This window comes from Meriones unguiculatus, chromosome 1 (genome assembly GCF_030254825.1).
Source record: "Meriones unguiculatus strain TT.TT164.6M chromosome 1, Bangor_MerUng_6.1, whole genome shotgun sequence".
NCBI classification, from domain to species: Eukaryota; Metazoa; Chordata; class Mammalia; order Rodentia; family Muridae; genus Meriones; species Meriones unguiculatus.
In genome coordinates, this window is record NC_083349.1 from 61,275,384 (window position 1) to 61,302,500 (window position 27,117).

At 46.6% G+C, this 27,117-nt stretch overlaps 2 protein-coding genes across 8 annotated transcripts in view; one reads left to right on the plus strand and one right to left on the minus strand.

Annotated features, from left to right (window-relative positions):
- Cnnm2 (cyclin and CBS domain divalent metal cation transport mediator 2) overlaps nt 1-11,084 on the plus strand; it is a 127,923-nt gene extending 116,839 nt beyond the window's left edge. For both annotated transcript variants that reach the window (XM_021650503.2, XM_021650496.2), the window contains 3 exons: nt 4,843-5,027; nt 5,618-7,343; nt 10,699-11,084. In XM_021650503.2, the coding sequence (XP_021506178.1) occupies nt 4,843-5,027; nt 5,618-5,827 (395 nt within the window). In that variant the 3' untranslated portion in view covers nt 5,828-7,343; nt 10,699-11,084. The remainder of the gene's footprint in view (nt 1-4,842; nt 5,028-5,617; nt 7,344-10,698) is intronic.
- Nucleotides 11,085-16,313: 5,229 nt separating this feature from the next.
- The window catches only part of Nt5c2 (5'-nucleotidase, cytosolic II), a 118,848-nt gene continuing 108,044 nt past the window's right edge, over nt 16,314-27,117 (minus strand). For all 6 annotated transcript variants that reach the window (XM_060390701.1, XM_060390687.1, XM_060390691.1 and 3 more), the window contains 11 exons: nt 26,769-26,862; nt 25,673-25,726; nt 23,963-24,046; nt 23,150-23,191; nt 22,043-22,150; nt 21,743-21,809; nt 20,100-20,270; nt 18,572-18,623; nt 18,397-18,457; nt 18,090-18,266; nt 16,314-17,020 (listed from right to left, as the gene is read on the minus strand). In XM_060390701.1, coding sequence (XP_060246684.1) covers nt 16,787-17,020; nt 18,090-18,266; nt 18,397-18,457; nt 18,572-18,623; nt 20,100-20,270; nt 21,743-21,809; nt 22,043-22,150; nt 23,150-23,191; nt 23,963-24,046; nt 25,673-25,726; nt 26,769-26,862 — 1,144 coding nt within the window. In that variant the 3' untranslated portion in view covers nt 16,314-16,786. The remainder of the gene's footprint in view (nt 17,021-18,089; nt 18,267-18,396; nt 18,458-18,571; nt 18,624-20,099; nt 20,271-21,742; nt 21,810-22,042; nt 22,151-23,149; nt 23,192-23,962; nt 24,047-25,672; nt 25,727-26,768; nt 26,863-27,117) is intronic.

The window sequence follows — 27,117 nt, forward strand, 5'->3', positions numbered from 1 at the left end:
AAGATTATCAGACATCCATGTTGGGTAATGCAACTTTTCTGTGTTGCTTTTTTCCCCATTATGTTTGTATTTTTAAAAATATACTTTTAAGAAAAAGATTTATTTATCTATGCATATGAGTGCTGATTTCATGCACATTAGTAGAGGAAATCAGATTCCATTACAGATGGTTGTGAGCTACCATGTGGGTGCTGGGACTTGAACTCAGGACCTTTAGAAGAAAAACCAGTGCTCTTAACCGCTGAGCCATCTCTCCAGTCCCAAGCTTGTATTTTTTTTATCTGACTAAAAAAATTTTACGTACAGTTCAATTTCAGTCAAACTCTAGAATGCTGACACTTAAAGGAGGCAATGCTTATCTGAGAGGAAAATTAATGAGTGTTCCCTTAAGCTGCTGCCAGAGAGGTGTGCTCTACTGTCTGTGGTTAGAAGGCTAAAGTACGCAGATTGCCCCGCGTTGAAGAACAGCTCGGGCTCCTACATAGTGAGTTTGAGGACAGATTAGCTATAGAGTAAAACCATGGCATCAAAAAACCCAAAATAGGGCTTCAGAGATAGCTCAGTTGCAGAAATGCTTGCTGCAAGAGGATGAAGACCCAATCTCCAACTCCCAAAAGCTAAGCATTTGTGATTCTGACACTGGGGAGGTGAACACAGCAGGACCCCTGTGCTCACTGGCCAGCTAGCTGAGCCAAATCAAGGGGCCCCAGGTCCCAGCAAGCAAAAAAATGTGGATAGCTCCTGAGGGGCACTCAGTGTTGACCTCTGGCCTACATACACACATACACACACACATGCACGCACACACTCACACACATTTTGCTCTTAGAATTTGGCAAGTCTGAGCATAAGATATTGGTGGAGCTATTTGACTCAAACCAGCAAACAGTGCACACAGGCCTCTGCACGCATTTATATTTTTCTTCCATTTATTTTTTTGGCCATGTTTACTCTTTGTTTAAAAACTTGCAGGAGTACTGAAGTTGGTGACTCGAGCCTGTTAAACATTCGCATTTTACTTTACCTGTAGAATTTGAGGTTTCTTTGCTATGCCTGCTCTATCTGGTGAGGAAGAGACAGGCCTGCCTCAAAGGTCCTAGCCCGCAGGCCTCTGGCATTGCAGTAACAGAGCAACTTCATGAGTGAGTGTTAGACTAAGCCAGCGATGCCCCGTCCCTTCTCGAAGGTGCCTATGGTCGCACAGGAGGCCTGGCTCATTATTGTGCCTGCTGGCTTACTGTCAAAAGAAAAGATTCCCAGGTAGGAAAAAAGTGAAGAAAAATAACTGAATCAAAAAGCCAGAAAAACAAAACAAAACTGAAAGGGTTTGTTTGGTTGTTTGGGTTTTGAACTAGGGTCTTAGCCCTGGCTTTCCTGGAACCTGATGTGTAGACAAGGCAGATCTTGAACTCACTGGGTCCCTCCCCCCACCCCACCCCCCACCTCACCCCCCACCTCTGCCTCCTGGGTGCTGGGATTAAAGGTGAGCATCACTCTGCCTGGCTTGAAAGGTTTTGATTTTGTTTTTGTTTTGTCTTGTTTTTTAAGACAAGGTCTCTTGTAGCCTAGGCTGGCCGCCAACTTGGCATTGCTGTGTAACTGAAGGCGACCTTGAAGTCGGTATCTGCCGCCTCTGGATCCTGGTGCTCAGGAGTGCGGTCGGCTGCCGCCATCCCAGCTAAAACTGAAGTCTCGCCTTGATTACTGTCTTAAAACCTTGGCAAACAAACTTGATAGCAAAACATGAACCTAAGCTTGGGTGGGGCAGCTGCTTCTGCCTCTGCCTCTGCCTCTGCCTCTGCCTCAGGGGTTCGGGCCTCTGGTCTTACTGCAGGGGAGTTTGAATTGCAGTGCTGTGCCAGCGCTGCTAAACAGGCTGTGTGATTTATGGTGTGTATGGACCAGTTTACATTCAGAAATTTAGTCCTCCATCTTAAAGATTTTGGGTAAAGGGTGTAACTGGTTGCCCCACTCACTGGGACTTCCAGAGTGCACCAGCAGCAGCAGGCGGAACTCAGGCAGCCCACAGGAATGCTGCTCCGTTTAGAACTTCATTAGAAAGCTCTATTCCCGAGGTCCGGTGTGGATAACACTCTAGAGATGCGTTTGTGAAAATCTTAGAATTAAAAGCTACTGTGGATTAAGTGGAACCCACTGTCATCCCACGGTGCGATAGGGGAGCCAGTGCTTACAGCAAGAGGATAGGACCAAAATGAAATGCATCTTGGAGGCAAATACTCTCTTTTGGGGTGGGTAAGCCTCTGGCCTGTTGGTTTTGGTCACACTTTTGATTGGACACTGTGTGTCCTTCAGATGTCTATCCTACTCAGGTCTTAGAATAGTGAGAAGCTCCCCAGAGCCTGTTTGCATCAGGGTGCAGCCTGGAGGACAGATTTCTAACAGCTTCTTGAGAGAACATGCAGCTTCCATCAATGAGTAGCAAACAACCACCAACCACAGAAGAGCAGCTGAGTGTCTTCTGCCCCGCCTGCAGATTGTCCTGCATTGTCATGAGGGTCCAAGTCTCCCCACTTTTCACAATAATTTTACATTCACTTAAAAAGTGATTAAACATTCCTGGCTACTTTTGGTAAGCAAAAGTTGAGTGTGAGTCTGTTGGAAATGGCAGGCGACAGAGTTGTCTTTCAAGATCTGCTGCTTTCCTGTCAGGGAGGGTTAGCTAGTGTTGCTGGCCACGTGATGTAAGCTCACTCTTCCATTAGTTGCTATTAGGATTTTAATATTGTCCTTGAAATGCTGAGGAGGCAGGCCCCCAGCCAATTGTGTCAGGCCCCTAGCTCTGTAGCAGTGGTATGGGAAATGGGTGTCTTCTCCAGACTGTGGCTATAATGAAAGGCAAAGCAAGGGGTCCGTCGCACGCACACACGTACACACACTCCACCCCACCTCACCCCATCCTCCCACCCATCCCCCACACGACCAGAAAGCAGTGCTTACTAACAGGAAGCCCAGAAGAATCCCAGCCCTGACCTCCAACTGGGTGTCTGGCCAAGAAGCCATGAGCCTGCCAGGTGCCTTGCCTGTGACATCATAGACATAAACACTGTTTCAAAAATATGTGTGGAAACATGTGATTTGTGGCTGAAATTTAGAGGTACAGCCCCAGGATTCCTTGTTCAAAAGAAAGATATGTCCTGACAGGTGATGTCACCATTGTGCGGAAAGGCCTGATCCAGGAGCGTGTGGTGAGGTGTGGGAAACGCTAACAGGAAAGAGAACCTGTCATCGGGGCACATTTATCCAGCGCTCACTGGGTGTCGTGCTGAGCTCAGCACCGTATCTTCCTCTGGGCCCTGAGACCACGTGAGCTGGGTGCCACTGTGCAGTTTCCGGATGCTGAAGCTGCTCAGGGTTGGGTTACCCGCTCTAGTTCCAGTGGAAAGCACTGGCTATTGCCACACGGTTCTCAGGAGGTGGCAGGGGCAGTAGGGGGCGCTGCTGAGCTGGATGGTGCCTGGCAATGGGAAGCCAGCAAGGCCATCCGGACCTGTGACAGCTGCTAGAAGAGAGGGAGTCCTGGTGACCTGCTGTGTTCTGTCCTAAGGGGGATTACCAAATGGAGACGGCAGTGAGGGTGGGCTGAGGGCTTGGTGCCACTCTGAAGGGAGGAAAGCTTCAGGGGACATAGTGTTTCAGGTCCTTCAGGGTTTCAAGTTGCTCGGTGGCACTGCACGAGCCTATCACTTGAAACGGGTAGACTGCGGCCATCGTGACAGATCCGGCAGTTGAAGGGCAGGGCCTGCTGCAGGCTGGTTCTTCTCTGGGAGCATCTAAGGACACTGGAAGATGGGTGAACAGGTCCCCTCTCCTCCTGTGGCATTCTGTATTTCAGAGCCCATTTAATGTGTGCAGTTGGTTAGAACAGTGGAATAGAAGCCTCCTTGGTGGGGAAAGTGAGCTTTTATTTATTATTTCTTTGTTTGGTTGGTTTTGGTTTTTTTGAGGCAGGGTTTCTCTGTGTAGCCCTGTCTGTCCTGGAACTCCCTCTGTAGACCAGGCTGGCTTTGAACTGAGAAAGTCACCCTCCTCCGCCTCTCAAGTACTGGAATTGAAGGCATGTACCACCACACCCAACTGGAGTTTTATTTTTAACAGTTCGTCTTTAAAGCTGCAAGGAATGGGGGCTGGGAGAGCTCTGTGTTTGAGTACTTGTTTTTCCAGAGGCCCAGTTTCAATTCTTAGTACCACCTGGCAGCTTAAAATCTGTAGCTGGAGTGCCAGGGGATCGGTGCCCTCTTTTGCCCTCCATGGGCATGCCCAGCCTGTGGGACATAGACCGCAGGCAGAATACCCACGCGCATTTAAGTAAGAAGCTGTGAGCAGTGCCCTGAGCAGCAAGAGCACTGAGGTTCTCCTGCTCTTCTCCCCTCTCTTTCTGAACGCTTGCTCCAAGGAGTTCACTGCAGAAACCCATAGCAGCAAGACACTGGGCCTGTCAGTGGTTTACGGCCACCTTCTGTGATGGCACACCTGAGGGGGCTGTTGGCTAAGAGGCGAAGGACACAGGCCGATGGGACTTTATTTGTTTTGGCTTCTGGAAAATAATGAAGAGCCTTTTTATGTTCCTCGTTTATACCAGACAGCTTCCGTGTCCTGGCTATGTCCCCAGTCCCATCTGGTACCTAGTGATGTCCCCTGGAAGGTGGGTTCCCAGCTACAGAGCCTTGGCCTCTATACCCAGAATGGGGTCCAGCACAGCTGAGACACGTGGTCTGTGGGAGAGATGCAGTTGTGCTTGTGTACAGCCTTTCATGTGCAGCAAGCACTCTCCATTGGCTCTACCTTCAGTGCTTTTTAAAGGCTGTTTTCTCCCTTTTCTAGGTGAAAATAAGTCACCTCCTCGCCCCTGTGGCCTAAATCACTCAGACTCTCTCAGTCGGAGCGACCGGATTGATGCCATGACGCCAACCTTGGGGAGCAGCAACAACCAGCTCAGCTCATCATTCCTACAGGTCTACATCCCGGATTACTCAGTACGAGCCCTCTCTGACCTACAGTTCGTCAAGGTGAGTGGGGGAGGGCTGCCTGGCTGAATCCGGCAGGCATGGCTACGTCCCTGACAGCTTGTCCACTCAACGTGAGCTTCCCTTGGCTGTCAGAGCGCCTCACCTCCCTCTGCTGGGCCCGGCACACAGCTTGGGACACACATTGATCTTGGTTCCATCGCATGAGCAGCCAAAGCAAACGTGGTCTTGCAGGAACCGGGGTGAGGGAAAGCCCTCCTCAGTTCTCTGGGACCCGTGGCTGCCGGATCTGCTTGACCTGCAAAGCGCTGAGGTTGCCTTCGGCCCTGGAGACAGGGTCTTCTCTTAGACATCTTTGGGAGACTAAAGCAGCTTTACCCGCTGGAAGCTCATCTCCAGTCTCTAGTCTCTGAATGTAAGAGGCCAGATGTAGAAGTGGTTCTAGCGCGGGAGCTGCCTGGACCACTGGGATCAACCTGAACTTCAGAGTGCTCGGTTTCTTCTCAAGGATGATTTTCTCCTAGAGCTCTGGGCCTTTTGGGGTGTTCGGTGTGTGATGCGGTGTGAGAGACAAGAGAACCTGAAAATAAGTGTTCTCTCGGTTTGTTTTCTGTGTCCTCTTGTGGTCCCAGATCTCCAGACAGCAATACCAAAATGCCTTGATGGCGTCCCGGATGGACAAAACCCCTCAGTCTTCAGACAGTGAAAACACTAAAATTGAATTGACTCTCACGGAGCTGCATGACGGGCTGCCGGACGAGACGGCCAACTTGCTCAATGAACAGAACTGTGTGTCGCACAACAAGGCCAACCACAGCCTGCACAGTGAAGGCGCCATCTAGGGCCCCTCAGGCCTCCGTGTCCAGCCCTCCTGGCCTTGGTCTGACCATGACTCCCACTAGTGTGAGCTTGTCTGCCATGCTGCGTCCTACAGCATTGAGACCAAAGACTTTGCCCCTTTCCCTGGAAGCCTCAGAGGACAGCAAGCTGCGGGGGACCGCATGGGGAGGGGTGGAAACTAGACACGTGACATCGACAGCTGGGGCATGGCTTTCAAGAATTCGGAGACAAACTTCTTCCGCCCAAATAGAATCATGTTTATTTTTTCAGCACCTTTTATCATTTCTTTCCTCCCTCAATTTGCATGAATTTAAAAATTGTTGGCATTTATTTTTTTTCAAGAGATCATGTTTTTGTTTTTAAGTGTCTTGCAGAGTTTTAAGTAGGTCTGTCTGAGCTAACTCTGCTGTGACCCCACAATGTGACCCTAACAGGATGGACTTGCCCCTTGAGTGGCCTTCCTTGGCTGTCCCCAGGAGGGAGACGTTTCCTCTGTGCCCACGCGTGTCGCTGTGGAACTTGATGGGTGAATGAAGAAAACCATGACATTGCAGAACGTGCCAAGTCTGTCGTCACTGTGGGTGTCGGCAGAAGCTGCAGGTGCCCTGTCTGCAGTAGTGTTGCTGTGGAAGCCTGTCTAACCCGTCCCTTCCCCTCAGGAAGGCCGCCGTTTGCTTGGGATGTGATTTTCCTCCCACCCTAAGGAATTTTTATCACCAAAATGAATGTTAATGAATTTTAAACCCATGGTTTATCATTGGCAAGAGGCAATGACTTCCTCCCACATTCCTGTAAACTGGGGAGGCCTGGGACATGGCCTAGTCCCTCCTACCCACCTTTCTGGCCCCCACTCTTGCTAACCCACGCTGCTGCTCCAGGTGCCAAATGGAACCCCTCCTTGGGGCTTGTGAGTGAACATGTGGGGCTGTGGCTGCACTAGTGCCTCTTTCCCGCTGGGGTTCGAGGGGCGGCGGAGTGGGGCGGCGGAGTGGGGCGGCGGAGTGGGGCGGGTGCACGCAGTACTTGGCATTTCGAAATCTGCGCTTTTAATGGAAGGAACAGGGGATTGACTGCCTGTCCTTCTGTAGAGCCAAGGGCCCCCTCCCATCCTGTCCCTGGACTGTGGGGCTCAGCAGGGGCCGTGGCCCCGCTCAAGGGTGCCTCCAATGAGAGCAGCCCGGACAGCCAGTCAGCTTGACCCCGAATGGACTCAGAAACCAAATGTGCGCTGTGACCGGTTCATGTGTGTCTCTGTCTTATTTTAATACCAAATTTACCATGTGTTGCAAAATTCACGCCACAGGGCCACAGGTACTGTTCGGGTGGCCTCGTCCTTACTTAGCTTGTTTTAGGGGCTATCTGCATTTGCTGGCGACGCTTACACACTGAAATGAACTCCTGGTCATAGTGTTCAAGAGGATTCTCACTACCCAGGTCACTTCTGGAGAAGAGAGCCTTCGTGTGCCTGGGCTTCCTGCACAGGGAACCCTCAGGCTGAGTGTCAGCCTCCTCCTCCAGGTAGGGGGTCTGTTAGCCCCAGGTTGGGCTCTGGGAGGGTGATGTGTTGGGTTGGTCTCCTGGGGGGGGGGGTGAGTGTGTGTGTGTCTGTGCATGTATGTCTGGAACCCACAACTGTATGCACGCTTGGCAGGTGCTCTATCCCTGCCACACCTGCAGACCTTGGCTCGGGCGTCTGGTGCCATGTCCACTGACAGTGTTACGCTGGGTGGCGATCCTCCTGGCGTGCTCTCAGAAGGCAGACTGCCTGGCAGAGAAGGTGCCCTTAGTGGAGGGTCATGGGGAGTGGCCTGCTCTTGGTACCTAGCCTGCCACCTGGGGATGAAGTTCCCAGGATGGAACCCAACACTGTGAGTACCCCTCTTCAAACACATGCAAGTGAAAAAGTGTAATTACTAAGGAGCGTATTGTGTACACTGTGAGCTCTCCAGGTGGTCAGCGCTCCACCCTGTCAGCCTCCAACAGCCTTCTCTGGGAGAGAAACACCCTTGGACCCCTGTCAGAGTTTCACTGCGTGGATCTGGAGTCGAGTGCTTATTGGGAACCAAGAGAGCATCAGCCACCACCCACTGTGGCAGCTACTGTAGAGGTCTCCTGCAAAGGAGCTGGGGAGTGGGGTTCTCAAAGACTGAGACCGGCCTGCCAGCTTGGTGTTCATTGCCCATTAGTGCAATAACCAGGAATTCAGAATAGTTCCTGCGTGCCCAAAGGTGAAATGGCCCTAATTCTAGCTGCTCTGGAGAGAGCTCTCAACCTCCAAACAGAGCTGGCATCTGAGTGAGCAGCTCTTCAGGTCTTCCCTCCCAAACAGACTCCTTAGACAACTGAAGGAGATGCTGGCTCTTCGCCCCTCTGGGTGGGTCCTGGCTAGAAGGGCACATACCATCTGTGGCCTCACCCCATGGGCTTCACAGCCAAGAAAGACCGGCAAGTAGTGGAATGGCCACGTTCAGGGGCTCTTTCCTTGTAGCTCTGGCCTGTAACCACTCCTGGGCTGCTGCATGTGCAAAGATGGAGGTGGAGGGGTCACCCAGGCCAGACTGAGACCAGAGGACAGGACAGCAGCTGGAACTAGATGACCTATGTACAGACATTGCTGTGACACTGTCATTGCAAATGAGGGTCTCTTCCTCGCTGCCCTTTGTCCATCCTCCAAGTCCAAACTCTAATAAACTCTTAGGAAAACAGAATCTTGAAATTCATACATGAGTATTGGGGTGCTAGTCAACTAGCTTAAACTTTGGTTTTGAATTTGAAGGTGCCACCTCTCATACTCTCTATGGGCATAGTTGACCTCATGTGAAGGGAGCTGAGCCACAAACCACTTTCTCTAAGAAAGTTATTCTAAGAAATGTGTGCAGGTGTTCAGTGCAGAACTTCACACTGATACGGAACACTAACTGTGAAAAGTCGCCTTGCCACCCAGCTCTGTACAGCTAACAGACCAGCTTTTCAAGTCTAGGAAAAACATGGCATGTCCAAATGCATTAAGAAATGGAGCAACAGGATTTTGAGTGAAGCAGGGACCATGAACTTCAGCCCTCAAGTTATTTGGGTTAAGGAGCAAACCAAGTAGGTGCTGGCTGAGCCTGTGTCCTAGCTGGTGAACATAAGCACCTCTGTCCTTTTCTGAAAGCCACCAGGGATCTGCCAGTCGCTGTGCCTGGACTGAGGGGATGAGGTCTCCCAGGGGTGAACAGGCAGGTTAACTCCCTGGACTGGTGCAAGTACACACTTATCCCTGGGCTAAAGAGCAAGATACACCATGTAGTCCAATCCCTGTGGCTTGGCATGACTCCCTCCATGCTCTGATGTGCTTTTCTTGTGAAGGGCTGGCTGATAGCTGTTCAGGCACTTAGGTACCAGTATGTCCTCTCTTTCTGAGGGATCAGGCTCTTTCCTGGGTTATGTTTGCTTCCAGTCTGGGCCATAGGCTTGTGGTGCTTCTGTCCAACAAGGACAACTGGATAAGTTGTAGGCTAGCCCAGAATTAGGAGTTTAGAGGTGAAGAGGGAAGTGATTGTAGGGGGATTTGGAAGTTTTTTTTCCCATACAGACTTATCAGTAAGAGACCAACTCAGTGGATTTTTATACCTCAGGGCCATTTACCTCTGTGCTTGAGCGGCTGATGGGAAAGGTGAACGCACTGAGGCTCATTTGCTTCTAACTTGAGGATGAGTAGTGCTCCCAGGCTGAGCTGCTGTTACTGGTCTCAAGCCTGGGGTGAACAGGCCTTCCTCCAGCACCCTCCTGCTGGAGTTGATGCTGATTTGCTGGTTTTCCTTTTGGAGGGCCCCATTGTCCCCCACCTCCCTCCAGCCAGGCAGCGGGAGCAGCCAAAGTGAGCATCTGGGGACCTTTGCTTCTTGGTTCCCTGTGGCTGACTTGGCTCCTCCAACTTTCTTATAGCAGAGCCATTGAGACATCTCAACTGCAGTCGTTTTAAATGCCTTTTGCTGGGGAATGCCAGGCAGTACTTGAAGCATTATCCAAATGGCAAGAGTCGGGTCCTAGTGTCTGTGTGCACACAGCTGGGACACTGGAGAGCTGGACGTCAGTGTTTCAGATGACGATGGCTCGGCTCTCCCTGGCTTCACTTGGAGGGCACCTTCTGGTGCTGCTCACATCTGAGCCCTATGGATTTACTTCGGGTGCTGGATTCTTCCAGAACCACTCTAAAGAGAACCATCAAAGGGGCCTCACAGACCTGAGTGTCTACTCTTCTTGGAGACACAGGTTTCTGACATACAAACCGCTGGGTCCCAGGTCTCTAGAACAGAGGGAAGTGGGGCAGAATGGTTCTTAGGACTCATTCCCGAGAGAGCCCTGCCAAGCTCCTGATTCACTACTACCCATGTCTGGTCTACTGTGAAGAGTCTATCAATATATTGACTTTTCTTATTTTTTTCAGTCCTTTACATCCACAAATGTATATGCTTTATTTTATATTATTTATTATGTACATATGTCTCTACTGTTAGTCTATCATCTGTGACTAAGACACTGTTTTGAAGCCCCTCATCCATTGAGCCTAGGGTTCTGTTGTCCCTTATTGGGTGAGAGGGTGGTGGTATCTTTGTTTGTTTAAAAGGAAAAAAAAAATTGCTGCTCTTACACCAGCTTCATTCATTGCCTTACCCCAAACCATTCCCGATGGCCAGTATTTGGGAGGTAGCTGGAGGCAGGACTCCTCAGGTCTCCATGGTATTACTGAAGAAGTGGCTTTGTGGGGTTGGGTCTCTTCCCTGTGCAGTAGTAGCATATGGCTGAGACCAGAGCCTCCTTCCTCATCCCCACCCAAGCCAAATCAGTTTCCTGGTCTCAAAATGATGTTCTCCACTCACTTGGATTACAGAATCTGAATCATGGAAGCTGCCTGGCCATCTAGGCTCTCAACATGCCTCTTCCTCGTGTCACGGCCCAGTTACCAACGTTGCTGTGGGCCTAAAGCAAGCCCTACGTTGTCTGATTTCCACCCTCCCCAGCAGTACCCACTGTATCACAGTGTCCATTTCATGCATTTCAACAGTGGCATCAATGGAAAGCTAAGCAAGCACAGGTCACGTGCACAGGCTTCACGAGCTGACTGTCATGATGGACGCGTTTATAATTCAAATGTTGTAGATTTACAATACCTATTTATTTGTACCAATTTATTTGTAAATCTTGTGATTGTTTTTAAAAGGTTTTGTTTATTTCTATTATTCTATTTAGATAAATGGTTTTCTGTTCACCCTTTTAGCAGATGTGTGTGCCCTCTTTCCTCTGTTTTACACCAACTATTTTGTTTTCTTCAGCCTTGGTCCCTGCCCAATCACATGGCTTCCCTGGTGGGAAAGCCTGGACTGGATGATATCAGGGCATCTCCTTTGGACAGACCCTGCAAAGTCTCATGTTCAGAGAAATGCAAGATGAGTGCCTCCAAAACACAGCTGGTTCTGGGGAGTGTGCTTCCAGGGAGTGAGGTCTGCCCCCATCAGCTTGTGTCTGCTTGACTTGCCCAGTGACGCACGGCAGCTAGGCAGACAGAAAGGCTAGCTTTTCCTTGGCAGTAACAAAAGCCTTGTACAGGCTTCTCAATTGGCTACTTGGGTCCTCTAAACCAGGGAGGAAAGTCAGCCCATGGGTGAGTACCCTCAAGTGAGATGTGGCAACAGGTATGGGAGGCATATTAGACGTTCCCCGGCGACTGAGGATGACTTCTGCCATCACTGCAGAGCTATTCCGTTGATCCCTCCTCACTCAGGTGAGAAGACCCCAACACCTGCTTGGGGATCCACTACTTGACCCTTTCTGAAATCTTTTTTCTATTTTCTATTCAAATAAGCCTATGCTTTGATAGCCAAGCCGTGAGTGGCCCCTCAAGAGCCCTACTGCATTTGACTATGATGTTCAGTCTTTTACTCAACCCCTGATCTATGTGGGAATGTCTCAGTGGAGTATTGGCAAGGCTAACTTGAAACCTCTCTCTCTGATCATTACATTCCCTGAAAGGAAAATGAATGCACCTATGTCCCAGTGGAGTGTCTGGCTCCCTTCCCCTAGACACAGGGCACAGACCAGCAGGTCAGGAAGATGGCTGCAGCGCGTTCCCTCAGCTAGCTTCAGTGGCTGCATTTTCATCTAGAGGAGTCCTGAGGGGAACAGGCAACCCCGTGCAATCCTGACCACACTCCTGGCTTCTGAGTTCACTTCTGAGCCGTACTGAGCTCAGTGCTTCGAAGAAACAGAAACGAAGACGACCCTGCAGAAAAAGGGGTAGAATGAACTTTCCCTAGCCTGGCTGTGACTTCTGGCAACTTGTGCCTTTACTTGCAATGCTGGGATCAAGCTGCACAGGCCAGGCAAGTACTCTACCATGGAGCCACACCCCACCTATTTTAATATTTCTTGAAGGCAATGCAATTTAATGAGACATATATTTCTCATTAAAGCCCCCAAAGTTTAATTATATTAGATTGCTGATTAGCTCTTTTGCTATGTGGTTGCTTCACTTTGCTTCTTCGGGCCTCATATCTGTGCTCATGCTCACAGGCACGAATGTTCAGGGAGTCCTAGGATAAAGGAATGAGTACATGACCCTTGTCTTAACTTTGACGTTTGTCCTGGCAGATGGTCTGAGGAGCAATGGAAGCAGGACTGTGGTGAAGAGCTTCCTGCTGTTCTGTTAGTGGCCCTGAGGTGCTGAAAGCACAGGAAACACCAGGCAGGCAGGGGTCCTGAGACCGAGTCCATTTCTACATCCGACTTGGTGGTCACGTGCTTCGATCACATACCCACAAGTCCAACGTTAACTACCAAGAACCTCTCAGTAAGGAATGGCCCTTTAATAAACTTTGCAATGCTGGGAAGGTTTGCTTGGCCAACTCTCAGAATTTGAGACTTGAAGGGTAATCGCTGTATCCACGGAACCGATGTATGCACTGCACACTGGCTCCTTCAGTCCTCTGGGTCTCATCTACAGGCCCTTGGGAGGAGCCAAGTGTGAAGCAGCTACCCTGCTCTTCTTCTAGAAACAAGATGGAGTTTAGGTACTGTGCCCCATGTGAACAAACCCCAGGATCAAAACTGGGAATTTCATTAAGCTGGAAAATACTGATTACTAAGACATGTGGTGTCCAAGTCTGCGAGTCAGAGATGGCTTAGTTTCCCATGTTGTGGCTCTACGAGGAACCTGGGGGGACTGTGCACACTCATGCATCATTCAGTGGGAAAGTGCCGAGAACTCTGTCACTAGGCAACCTCCCGGGAATAGCACAGCATGCCCTTTGACAAACACACAGTCGCATCAGCAGACAACAGAGCCTATGGGGCCACTGGAACCCACGGTCTGTTGCCGACTGACACTCGTGTGGCGCGTGACTGACTGCATTTCTCGCAATGGCAGTGTTTTGTCAAACCTTTTACGTGGTGCCGCATGTTGAGAAGCATGGTGAGTGATAAGGATAAAGCTGTTAGTTTTGTAAATGAATAGTCTTCCTAGTCATCTGCTTCCTGCTATTTCTGGACAGCAGTGTATGTAAAGGACTGTTTCTCTGTTAGTGGAGATAGGTGGCAGGCCGAGTGCTCTGCCGTCATCAGGCTCTGCTTTTTGGCTGTCGCACACATGTGTGCCATCTATGCATCTCATCTGTGGTAAGGATTCCAGACTCGGGCATCCTATATGTGTGATCAGAAACTGTTCCCTCTGAGGAAAAACTTGAGAGAAGTGAATTCTAGTCACAACGAAAGAATCCACGAAAAACCAAGTACTGAGAACTTAATTCTCAAACCACACGGGGAGCAAGGCTGCTAACAGTATGGCAATAGATGGTCTTAGTTACGACTTTTCCCACCATCAGGAAGAGGTTAAATAGTTTCCATAACATGGAATGTGAGCGAAGTTCCTGTCCTAATACAGACTTAAATATGCAGTTGTTTATCTCAAGCTATTTGTGGCGAATAAGCAGAGTCTTTAAAAGTGCTCAAGAAGCCTTGGAAAAATTGCAGGACTTTAAAGTTGTTAAACAAATAAGTCTGATTTAGAAATCTCTAAACATGGACACGCTACTTTTAAATCTGAAATGTAACTGCATGCAGCTTTTGTAAGCAGCTTCCTAAAAACAATGTGACTTTAAAGATCAGATCAGTAGCTCAGTTCTATTTTAAACAAAATTGAAAAAGCACCTTGCAGTAGCTTGAAGGGGGTAGCTTAATTTATAATATCAGAAGATCTATGCTTATGGTTAAAGAGAATCTTGGGCATAAAACAACTTTTTCTGCTTCAAGTGGTTTCTGAGATGTCTATGCTGTACCAGAACGCTTCTGCGGAGGTGTGCATGAGGCAGCTACTGTGGCCATGGTCCCTACTGCCACACATTCCAGTCTGGAAGTTCAGGCTAGCACTGAAGAAAGGGTACTTAAATTTTGATGTGAAGCCTGCACAGTCTGAAAACTGAGGAGTGTTTTCAGAATCCCTAGGAAAGGTTCTCCAGAGTGATGGAAGGCCTGCCATTTTTGTCCTGAATCATTCAGGTTTAAGAAAAACAATGGAGAAGTTTACTGATAGCAGAGAATTCATACTTTGCATTCCAAAATGTCCCAGTCACAGCTACTCAGTCACCTGCCATACTGGCTGCCCAACACGTTGTGTGTGTTAGGGAGGGGATCACCTGCTGGTCTCTTACAGAGCCCTCGCTAATTAGCAGCCCTTTCTGGTGACCCTGAGGAAAATGTGACTCGACATGGCGTTCTTCCAACTGTGTTCTCTCCACCCAGTGGAGTGTCATCGCCAGTCACAAATGTTATAGACACAACACACAAAAACGCAGAAAGCAAGCTGAGTGGCATCCACCTGTGCTAACACAAGGTGATTCTGCAGCCGTCATATGCCACGTAGAGGGGATCTGGGCTTGAAAAGACAACATTATCAAATGAGGTGACGTCCTCAACATCAAAGAGAAGGACTAGTACCCAGCGGGTGGCTAGGAAACCCGAGATGATGCCTACCTGCCCATGTCTGTGTCACAGAGACCCCAGTCCAAATGTGTGTTCCTTGCTTACAGGACTTGGTACACAGCCACAGCTGGTAGAAGCTGTGCAGTTGCTGAGCTGTGTTTCAAACCTATCAAGTAATTACTTTTTTAAAACAAGCCAGGCATGGTGGCACATACCTTTAATCTCAGCTCCCAGGAGCAGAGGCAGGCACATTTCTGTGAATTCAAGGCCAGCCTGTTCTACTAGTGAGCATAGTATCAGGAAAGCTAGAACTATATAGATAAACTTTGTTAAAAAAATGCCCAAAACCTTGGTGAAAAAAATCTTTATGCCTATGAAACACTGTACATATAAGCACATTTGTAACTAAAAGTGATACAGATATAGTTAGCAATTTTGAAAATGTGTATTTCCCTTAAGAGCGTGCCAACCCTAAGCCTTCTGAAGACCAACAGCTGTGACAGTTGACTGTTGTACTACACAAGGACCAATGTCAGCATTAGACACTTTACTGAGTTCTAGATCAGCCAGTGCCCTCATCACCAGGGCCAAGAATGGAAGAAAACAATTGAAAGTTAAAGCAAGACTCTATAAGAGCACTGTGCAGTGGAGCACGCCTTGTCATCCCAGCACTCAGGGAGGCAGGCGAATCTCTGAGTTCTAGGCCAGCCTGGTCTACAAAGTTGAGTCCAGGATAGCCAAGGCTACATAGAGAAACCCTGTATCAAAAAACTCTAAAAGATTCCAAGTGTCAAGTAAGTCCCTGCACTGGCAGCGCCGTCACACGCCTTCATGTTTACAGGTTCTTGCTTTATCCGGAGCAGGTAGTTCCCTCCTGCAGCTCTCCAGTGAACTGCCTGCCTGCCTTTTGCTGCAGAGCCCCTACCAACTCAGTGTGGGTGGGAGCAGGGTGCTCTTGCAGGCCACGCTGTAACAGCACTTGCTGGTCTTTGGGAACTTGCTGTATTCCCCAAAAGGACTGTTTCTGAGACAGCAATTCTCTGTGTAAGCCTGGCTGTCCTGGACTCGCTTTGTAGACCAGGCTGGCCTCACAGAGATCTGCCCGCCTCTGCCTCCCACAGTGCTGGGATTATAGGCATGCGCCACCTTTATATAACAAAAAAAAAAAAAATCATTTGTTACATACTTTAAACAAATGAAGCAAAGGCCGGGCAGTGGTGGGGCAGTGGTGGTGCGCGCTTTTAATCCCAGCGCTCGCAAGGTGGTGGCAGGAGGGTCCCTGTGTGTTCAAGGCCAACCTGGTCTACAGAGTGAGTTCCAGGACAGCAAGTGCTACGCAGAGAAACCCTTTCTTGAAAAACAAAGGTGGCAGGAATGAGGACTTTTGCCTCAAATCCCCGCAGTCTAGTCTAGAATCACCCGAAGCAGGGAAACCCACAAAGGCACTGACACAGCAGCAGCCACGCCAGGGCTACCTAGGGAACCCAAAAGCTAATGGAAGGGAACTCGACCTCAACAGAGGACCGACTACACTTGATAATGAAAACATGTATTTCTCCACTGATATACAACACTGTGTAATGCACGGAAAAAGTGGGGGTTTGGAGCAAAAGCACAGTTTGTAGTAATACAGATTTGTGGATCACCTCTTCCCTCAGTCCCGTGGCCCTGCTCTGAAACCCTTTACTACCTTAGTGTATCCAGATGACACACCGACGACGAAGACAGACAAGGGACACTATCACAAGCCACAGTGGTGCCGTCTGCATGCATTCCACCTGGCTTTTTACCTGTTCTTCCTATACAGCTTCAAACTATCTGCAGAGAATACAGACACACAAAACTGAAGTAAGGAGCTATGATCAGAATTACTTAAAGCCTTCAGAAGCTCTCCAAACGTACCTCTGATGGAGTCCTCCCACCCTCCCTAGTACAATCCAAACAAGGCCACCCCTTGCCCCGTGAGTTGTGCCAGACTTGGTGGGTGCTCAGGATTTTAGTCTGCCTTATTCTTCCTCTTCCTCCTCTTCATCATCATCTTCATCATGGCAGTGTGTGATCTCCTGGGGAGCCAGTGGGAAGAGGTTGGGGGGCTTGATCTCACTAATGGACCTCGTAAGCTGGTGTCGTTTGTAGTCGGTGTCTTTGAAATCCACTGACGTGCGGTTCCGGGTGGCGAGCGGGGACTCCATCTCGTTGATGTCCACGTGTGTGTGCTCCACTGTTGATTCGTGAGGCATCTAGAACACAGCACAGGCTCAGGCAAAGCAGAGATGAGTGCTATCCTAACGGCTCTTATTTCCCAGTGGCTATGCAAAGTTGAGTCTACAAGGGATCAGAGGCAGAAGGACCTAAGCTGCCAGACCATTTCCTCCAGCATGGAAGTGACTAACACAGAAAAGCCTTACTTTCTATTTTTATACTTCCCAAACCAGTTCTGCAACAGCAGTAGCATGACATATGGCATACATATAAAAGCATTAAGGGTTTATTTTGTTTTTAAAGACGGGGCCTCTAGATTTAGCCTTGGCTCAGAGACCCACTTGCCTACACCTCCTAACTACCGAGGCTAAAGTTGTACACTACCACACCTGGCTTTTTTTAAACTTTATTTTATTAATTATACTTTATTCACTTTGTATCCCCCCATAAGCCCCTCCCTCCTTTGCGCATGCCCCTCCCCAAGTCCACTGATAGGGGAGGTCCTCCTCTCCTTCCTTCTGATCCTAGTCTATCAGGTCTCATCAGGAGTGGCTGCATTGTCTTCTTCTGTGGCCTGGTAAGGCTGCTCCCCCCTCAGGGGGAGGTGATCAAAGAGCAGGCCAATCAGATTATGTCAGAGGCAGTCCCTCTTCCCATTACTATGGAACCCACCTGGACACACTAAACTGCCATGGGCTACATCTGTGCAGGAGTTCTAGGTTATCTCCGTGCCTGGTACTTGGTTGGAGTATGAGTCTCTGGGAAGACCCCTGTGTTCCAATTTTCTGGTTCTGTTGCTCTCCTTGTGGGGCACACCTGGCTTTTTTAAAGACAGGAGTTGAAGCTGGCCTTGAACTCCCAATCCTCCTGCCTATGCTGAGCTGAGATTACGGATGAAAGCCACCATGCCCTGCTCAAAAGAGGAGAGTCTTCACTATTTAGAGTAACTTTACAAAGTAGTATGCTAGTCACTAAGTTTCTATCTTGGTATGTTTTCCTTACTAACCACATGAGTCCTTCATAGTTTTCACACAATCTCATCCCACAAAGCTGGCTGCAGATAGGACTCTACAGTACATCTGAACTGTCAGAAACAACTTGACTCACCAGGACGTGGGCAGCTCTGAAGAGGTAGCTGAATGGGTAGTAGAGCAGGTTGATGAAGGATGCCGCATAGAGGTCAGCGTAGCGCATCACTTGACTGGCAAAGAGTGTCTGCCGGGAGCCGCTGCGGAACAAGCTCCCCATCATGCCGTAGCACATGTCCATGTCGTGAGTTACTTTCTAAAGAGAAAAGGGTCTCAGCTTATGCAACTGTCTGTTAGCAGCTACATACACGTGCCTGCGTAAAATCACACAGGAAAATGATTTAGACATGACTCCCCACGTTTTCTCCCAAATCCCATCTGGATACCTTAATCCTTCTCTGAATGGAACTAATGTCGGGGCGCTCATTGCTACTGCTGTCAAGGTGCCTGGGAACAAGAGGAAACAGTGAAAATCTCTTAAGAAAACACACCTTACCCCTATGTCACTCCTGAGAGGTAGGTGGTTTTCAGAGCATTAAGTTGTAGAATTGGGAAACTTACTTGTAGAGTTCAGCCAAGAAAATATCCAAGCTCTGAAGTTCTTCGAAAAGTGCTAGTTAAAGTTTGGAAAGGAAAAGAAAATGTTTTACACAAATCAAGCAAAAGTACCCGGCTTTTAAGTGATGCTCAAACTAATGAAATTTCAGATATGACCAAAAAGTGTAACCTGGTCCTAACGTGCGAGAATCAAGTGTATAATCACCTGCATCTCCTTCAGGGAAGCCACTGACCGTGCGGACTCTGCCTATAGAAGAACACTACGATTTCCTTGTGAACTGCCTTTCTTCCTACATATGGCACGCCCACAACTCCCCTTCCAGCCAAGTGCTCATTCTGGGTTTCCAAAGTATCAACTTCTACTCCCTTGGGTGCAGACACCAAAGCCACTTGATATCTGACTTTAAAAAGAAAAACTTTGTGTGTGGAGGAGTGTAGGAGTCAGAGGACGTCACGTCAGCTGTCAGCATGTGGACGCTGAGGACTGAGATCAGGACAAGCTCAGCAGCAAACACCTTTTCCCCCGGAGCCATCAGCTGGCCCTGATGGTCTAGAAAAAAGCACTAAGAGTTAGGTGACTTGTCCAGAGTCACAGGTCAACTAGACTTTTAAAACTTCGCAGATGAGAAGCGTAAAATGTGCGGGCAGCAGGACAACAGCAGTCAGCCTCCACTGCATGCTTCCCAGCTCCCCAAGAGGAAGCCACAACTCACTTAGCTATTGAGCAGAACAGGTTTTCTTCTACCATCCTTACAGTCAGGAGTCATTCAAATTGTGTTCTGTCTGAGAAGAAAAGCCATCTCTCTTCTTACAGTCATACTACCTTGGTGGAGACACCAGCTTGGCGGCAGACACTACTATTCTTGCCATTTTCATACATGGGAAAATGACGTAAGGCCTTAGCTGCAAGCAGATTTTGAGCAAATGAGCTGGAGTTCCCATCAACGTAGGTCAAGCTGGCAGAGTTGGTAACTTTGGCCACAGCAAGAGTGACACTAGGACCAGATGAAGAGCCTGCCTATCAAACGCCTTTGTGCAGCTACCTGTAGCCCAACTGGAGGCCGGTGGCCACACGGTTTAACAACGTGATCTGGGCTCTGTCTTCACGGATACCAAGTGATTAGCATTCAGAGCCGCTGCTGCCCCAGAATCACAAACCGTGTTAGAGACACAGAGACCACTGGATGTGGCTGGAAAAACACGGACTGCAGACCAAAGTGCAAGCTGCAGTTCACAAACGCTTACTGTATTTTAACTCAGGACAAAAAGAGTCTACACTACCTCCAAGATTTTGAGAATTTAAACAAGATTTTATACACACATGCCTCTGTATTTATGCATAAACAAACTCCAGAGTTGTGTGAGATGACGGACTATCTTAAAGGCAAGGGGTGTCCAGGGCCTACCTTTGATCACACCTGAGGTCTTGTATACAAAGTAATGGTTTATCTAAGAGAACTGAGTCAAAGCTTTCATGGAAGGTACAAACTAGTTGTGGAAAAGATTTGAAAGTAAGAGTGACAGTTCTTACAACTCTTGTCAGTCCAGACATGGAGCTCTTGCGCAAGCTCAGGAATCACCAAGAAAGTTCTCCACCCTTGCCGTTTCTTTGACTTCAAAATATCTCCAAAAATGTGATCTCCAATATACAAAATGTCTTTGCCCTTGGCTCCCAACAGGTCACAGATTGTATCCGATGAACCTGAAAGGAGTAAATGAGGAAAATGTTTCTATATTTAAAAAGCATTCAAAGCACCACAGCCATATAGTAGAGAAATGTATAATTATGGAAAAGAGGAGCCTTTCTTTTTTTAATTTTTTATTAATTACACTTTATTCACTTTATCCCCCCTATAGCTCCCTCCCCTCCCAATCCCTTGTTCCTTCCTCACCCTTCTCCACGCATACCCCTCCCCAAGTCCACTGATAGGGGAGGTCCTTCTCTCCTTCCTTCTGATCCTAGTCTATCAGATCTCATCAGGAGTGGCTGCATTGTCTTCCTCTGTGGCCTGGTAAGGCTGCTCCTCCCTCAGAGGGAGGTGATCAAACAGCAGGCCAATCAGTTCATGTCAGAGACAGTCCCTGTTCCCATTACTATGGAACCCACTTGGACACTGAGCTGCCATGGGCTCCATCTGTGCAGGGGTTCTAGGCTATCTCCATGCATGGTCCTTGGTTGGAGTATGAGTCTCAGGAAAGACCCCTGTGCTCAAATTTTTTGGTTCTGTTGCTCTCCTTGTGGAGCTCCTGTCCTCTCCAGGTCTTACTATTTCCCACTTCTTTTGTAAGATTCCCTGCACTCTGCCCAAAGGTTTCCCATAAGTCTCAGTATCTGCTTTAATAGTCTGCAGGGCAGAGCCTTTCAGAGGCCCTCTGTGGCAGGCTTCTGACTTGTTTCCTGTTCTCTTCTTCTTCTTCTTCTTCTTCTTCTTCTGATATCCATCCTCTTTGCCTTTTTGCATAAGGATTGAGCATTTTTAGCCAGAGTCCTCTTTCTTGATTAGTTTTTTTAGGTGTACAGATTTTAGTAGGCTTATTTTATATTATATGTCTATATGAGTGAGTGTCTTTCTGTATGCGTCTTTCTGCTTCTGGGATAGCTCACTTAGGATGATCTTAAAGATGGAGGTTCACTACTCTTTGTAAGGCCCTGGCCAAGGTTTTAAGCTCTACTGTGCTGCCCAGAATTCTAAGTAAGAATTCCAGGAACACACTATCAGAACACCACAGCTGGGCTGCGGACAGAGCCCAGCAGTGCAGTGCTTATCTGGCATAGAAGAGGCCGTAGGTAATCCTCACATCTACCAAAGGTGCCATAACCATTTTTCATCACAAAACTATCATCAAGTTGGCTCTATTCAACTATTTCTGACGCCTGACATTAAATGCTTCTTTGTGGGCTTGACTGATAGTCCTCTGAGAAGAAATATACATAAATGATCCCAGAACACTGAGACAAACCCTTAAAGAACAAAAGGATCTTTTCAATGAAAATGAAACTCAGCCCCTTGACTTTCATCGGCAGATGACTGCTGCCTGTCAGTGAATGACATGTCTGGTCCTGAAGAACTGTTACGCAGAACTACGCTGAAAGACCCTGGGACTTTCCACAGTGAAACTGTACGGAGTGCTCTAGCGACGATGGGCGCAGAACAAAGGGAAGCCACAGCTCACCTCCTGAGTAGACGATGCCATACTGCAGGGGGCCTGTGTAGGTGCCAATTTTCAGTTTTCCGGTTTTCTGGATAAATAAAATAAAGACTGAAATGTTCTGTCATTTTATCACAATCTACTCACATTGCTACTTGACCCAGGCACTCATTATTCTCAATGAGCACTTTGTTGGGCTACTTCAGTTTAGATCAAACCTCCCAACTTCAAAAGAGAAATAATGGCCATTAAGTTAAGGAGAGGGGGGTGAGGAGAGGAAAAACAACGGATAGTGTATGAGAACATATCACCTTCTCAACTTACAGTATCCACCTGACGTAATACTGTGCCTTCTCCAAAAAAGAGTGGCTTCCGTGCATCCACCAAAATCAGATCAAAGTAAGACTGCCATGGCCGATGGGAGCTCCCAGGCTGGTAGAACAGAATCAGCAAAAGCCAGAACATCACTGCACATCTCACACTTAATCTCACTTAAACACAAATAATTTTAAAGTAAGTTTTTTTGGAAGTTAACAGGTATAATAAATATCTTTGATAAACTCAAGAGTTTGAATTATTTAGTTTCTGAAGTACAGTAACTTATTTCACAGTACTTCCAAACATGAAGTATGAGAAAAGCTAGGCAGTTTTAAGCTTCAATTCAAGGGACAAACTGAGACGGTCTGATCAGCAGCAAAGTGAAGATACAGAAGGCAACAATGTGCTGAGGAGGGTTCCACTGGTTATGACAAGGACAGCTCTAGTCAACACTGGCCTCAGTCACTGCAAACGGGACACTATACCAACTAACACTCTTTGCATTATGAAATGGAACTTTGGTGCTAACCTTTTCAAGCCAACCTGAAAGGTACTATATGCTGTAACTCTGGTATTTACTGGAACTTATTCACAGAAGTCTAGGATTAAAATTCTCAAGTACGTGACTAAGCTACCATGTTTGTCCTTTGAATCTGAGCATAGTCATACTACAGAAAGACTTCTAAATACCAAAATTAACTGCTTTCTTTGCATAACACTCAACACTTGCTAATCTAGAAATTGTTAAGAACATTCACACTGAAATTACGTTTCTGTTAAACTGGTATCATTCTCAATCTAGAATTCCTCACAACACAAACACCAATTCTGCTTAAGAACTTGTTTTGAGCCTATTCACTACAGACCACATGAATATTCATTTTCTTTCTATCTAGTAAATATTTAGATCACCAGAGATTTTAAATTCTGCTCACCCTGGATTACTTGTCTTAATGCTGATTTTAAAATAAGGCCTTCTAAAACTAAGACTTTTCTAGGTAGATCCTGGCCATTTTTACCTTTAGTGTTCTAAAGTTATTCACTGTACTCATTTTTAGTTAACAAGTACATATTAAATTAGTTAACAAATGACATATTAAATTACTTTAATACCTTGGGCCCATGTGGGAAATCAAACAGGTAAGTCATGATTTTCTGGGAGGAAAAAGAAAGGTCCATAAATGACTTTTGCACAAGACATACATAAGATTTTTATTCAGTATAAGATTCATGATGTTCTTGTTTTCTCTATAGCTTATAAAATCATAGCAGAGGAAGTTAAAAAACAAATGCTTCACCAGGCAAAGGGTGGATGGCTACTCATGAAGGACGGAGCTCTAGGTGCTCTGTACACATTCACCCGTACACCCTATCCAGTTCTCCTGAAATCGCGTGTGGAGATAACTGGAGTAAGGGCTCAGAGAAAATCAATGGCTCACAGGAGATAACACACCTCCATTTCAGAGCAGAGTACTGGGGGCAGGGACAGAACTTGCTAGGCTTGTTACCCTATAATTGCATCAGCAGAAATAAGGCACTTAAATTTGGTCTATGTTTTTTTTTCCCCGTGTCCTTTACTCATGATTTTTAAACATGAGAGGTAGTAAATTTTGATTCCTAAGATTCAAAACACCATTGAACCATCTCTCGTTACAGGATTTTGAACAGCGAGGGATATAAAAGACAAGGTATGATTTTTCAGATCTAGATAAATAATGCTCTAAAAATGCAGAGAAGCCATTCTGTTAGCAGAATTTTTTAAAATAACTCCCCAAATGAAAACCTTTAAATAGCCACTGTAATAGTCAAAAAAGAATGCTTAGGAAAAATGACAGTAACCCAGCCTCTACCCACGCATTTATGAGCCCCTCTCGCTTCTCACAGTCCCTTACAGTTGTATAAGCACGTAAGACACTAAGTACTTACATCTGTGTATTTATAGTCACTGTTAGTGGCAAGAAACACTTTCCCTACTTCCTTCATCCGGCTCAGAAGCAGTGGCAACTTCCCCTGAAATGGTGACAAAGGACTTCAGTGTTGTGAGCCACAGACTGGAGTTCTGCCCACACAGGGGTAGGGCAATGAGCCTTTCTAAGTTAGTTTTGGTTTTCAGAATTTTACATTTAAAAATCCCACACCGTTAGGTTTTAAAAGTATTAATATATAGAATATATACTTTTCATAACTTTTCATGGCCATTAACAAGAGATCTTTACCATCTTTGCCTCATGAAGAGACGTACATTATTTTGTGATTCCTCAAGTATGGGATTTAAGTGTACTAAACATCAGAAGTTAATTTTAAACTATACCAAAAATCTGTATGAAGGTTATTAAATATCCCACTGTAAACACTGGTTTTATAAAACTAACTGCAGAAAAGATGACAGGGCGCAGGCGCTAACTAGAAACACCCACGCTCAACTGACAAGATGGGAATCCCATCACCTGATGTGCCTAGAGACAAAACACCACTTTCCACAAGATGCCTCCTTTACACAGACTGGACTCAACTGCTCGGCGTTCATTCTTCAAACAGTAAGAAAAAGGAGGCTGCAGCAGGGGCAGGGGTTGACATGGGGGATGGGACAGTGACATAAACCCTGAAAAAGTACCACTGCATTCTCTTTTACTCTACAGAAAAGTAAGTGACTGTATGTTAGGACTCTGTATGTGGATAAATGTTTTTTCCTTAACTTATTTTTAATTATCAAGCTCTAGGTGTGTGCATGTGAGCGCAGGTGCTGGGGAGGCCAGAGGCAGCAGGTCTACCTGGAGCTAGAGTTACAGGCAGCTGTAAGCCACCTGGTATGGGTGCTAGGACTTGAACTCAGGACTTCCGAAAAAACAGCAAATGCTCTTAACCATTGAGCTATCTCTCCAGCCCAGGTAAAATTAAAAACAGAACAAACAAACAAAGACCAGTTCTGGAGCTTGTGCCTAAGACCTTGTACACACTCAGCAAGTGCTCTACTACTGCTGCACAACTAACCCGTAACGCGTCAAACACACCCACACTTCCCACGCAGTCTTCCTGCACTCCTTTAACACTACACTGCAGCATGCCTGCAGAAAATTTAAAGTCAGTTAAATCCTGTAACTACAGCTATTTTAAAAGTATCCGCTCATCTTTACTGTATCTGAAGGCTGTGCTCATTACTCTTTGCTAACAGGGTGAAGACACTTAGGTCACATCTACGCACATACACAGTAGGTCATCCACAGAGCTTAAAATCTGGGTGTGCATACTGGCTGACTATATACGAACTGTGTGACCTTCCACATGAAGTTTAAGCATTTCTTTATTCCACAGTGTCTGCGTCTATTAAAAAAAAGTAACAACAGAGTGTAACTCACAGTTACATGAAGAGTAAATAGTATATAAAGGCACCAGCCACTGCAGGGTGATATGCACACAGCAACCCTCTAGCGGTTGGTATAGAGTAAAACAAACACTGAGTCTTCTTGCTTCTCGGCAAACAGGAAAGACCAGTAAAAGTACACACTGGTAGACATTTTTGTGCTTATGCTACAAGTATCTTTCCTTATCTATGTCACGATAAACAGGCTCATCATTCACTTCTTTCCAAGGCAAAAAGAGCCACCATGCAGATTTATTTCTTCCTTCAATACTTACATCTTTGACTACATACTTCTCAAGATTTTCAACTGTCTTTTCCTTAAGGGAGCCCTAGAAGAAAGGAAAAAAACTAAGAAAAGAATAAAAGCAGAAAAAAAAAAGAATAAAAGCAGGCATTTTCTTTCTTTTTTTTCTTTTGAAACAAGTTCTTGCTCCATACCCCAGGCTGACCTCGGATTCATCATCTTCCTGCCGTAGCCTCCCAAGTGCTAAGATTACAGATCCACTACATCATGTCCATCTCACAAATTAAGGATGTTTGAGACAAAGCTTCACTTTGTAGCTCAGACTGGTCCTGAACCTGAACAGGTATGCTACCATACCTGACCTAGAAATCCATTTTTAACTTTCACTAGAAAACTTTACTTACTATCAAACAAATAAATCTGTTTATCAAAATGAAAAATGTTAGACAAGAAAAAAATTCAAATATAAAGTTATTCACATTTTAAATAAAAATTAAGACTTTTCATTTTATTAAAGTTTATAGTAAATATAAATCTAATACTAACTAGTTGATGTTATTAGTCAAGTTGGAGTTATTTAGACACTATTTAAATGAACTATCATCCATAAAAGATATAAGTATAATTTCATATACTAAAATTCTTGTAAATGTTGCAGAAATGCAAACAGTAAATGTAAAAACTGAGCCTTAGGCCTGAGGAGCATTGTCAGCACACCCAAATGAGAATATATGGAGGAAGCAAATCTCTCTTAACCCCTTTTTAAAATGTAAAACGTTAAAAAAAAAAAAAAAAGATTTACTTTTCTGTGAAATGTGCACGAGCATTTTGCCTATATTCATGTCTGCACCACGTGGGTGCCTGGTACCCATGGAGGCTAGAAGGAGGGTGTCAGGTCCCCTAGCACTGGAGTCACAGTGGCTGTGAGCTGCCGCATGTGTGTTAGAAACTGACTGGAGGTTCTCTGCAAAATGCAGCTGGTGCGCCTAAGTTCTAAACCATCTCTCCAGCCCCTCTCCACTTTCTTCTTAAAAAGGAACATTCTCCTTTATTTCTACTTGCAAAGTTAGTATCAGACCATAAACATGTGGCAGAGAAGAGGAAGTAAAGCAGGGGCTTCTAAGTACCTTGTAGTGGACCCAGTCGACTGCGTCTCTTACATCCTGGAACATACTGCGGTAGGACATAAAGAGGTCCCCATCTTTAAATCCTGTGTCACAACTACAGAAAGATGAAAAGAACATGACAGGGAATCCAAAAGAGAGCAAATAAATCAATGTCCAAACTGACCAAGGGACCCAAAGGTTCCACATCACGAGGTACAGGCTGCGCTTAACTAGGAACTGCTCCCTAATCAAAATTCATTTGAGCATTAGAAATGGCCAGAATATTGTATAGATGGAATATAATATTTGTGAGCAAATATAAGGTGATAGGATAATATATTGGATGGAAATTAAAAGGCCAAATTCCCAA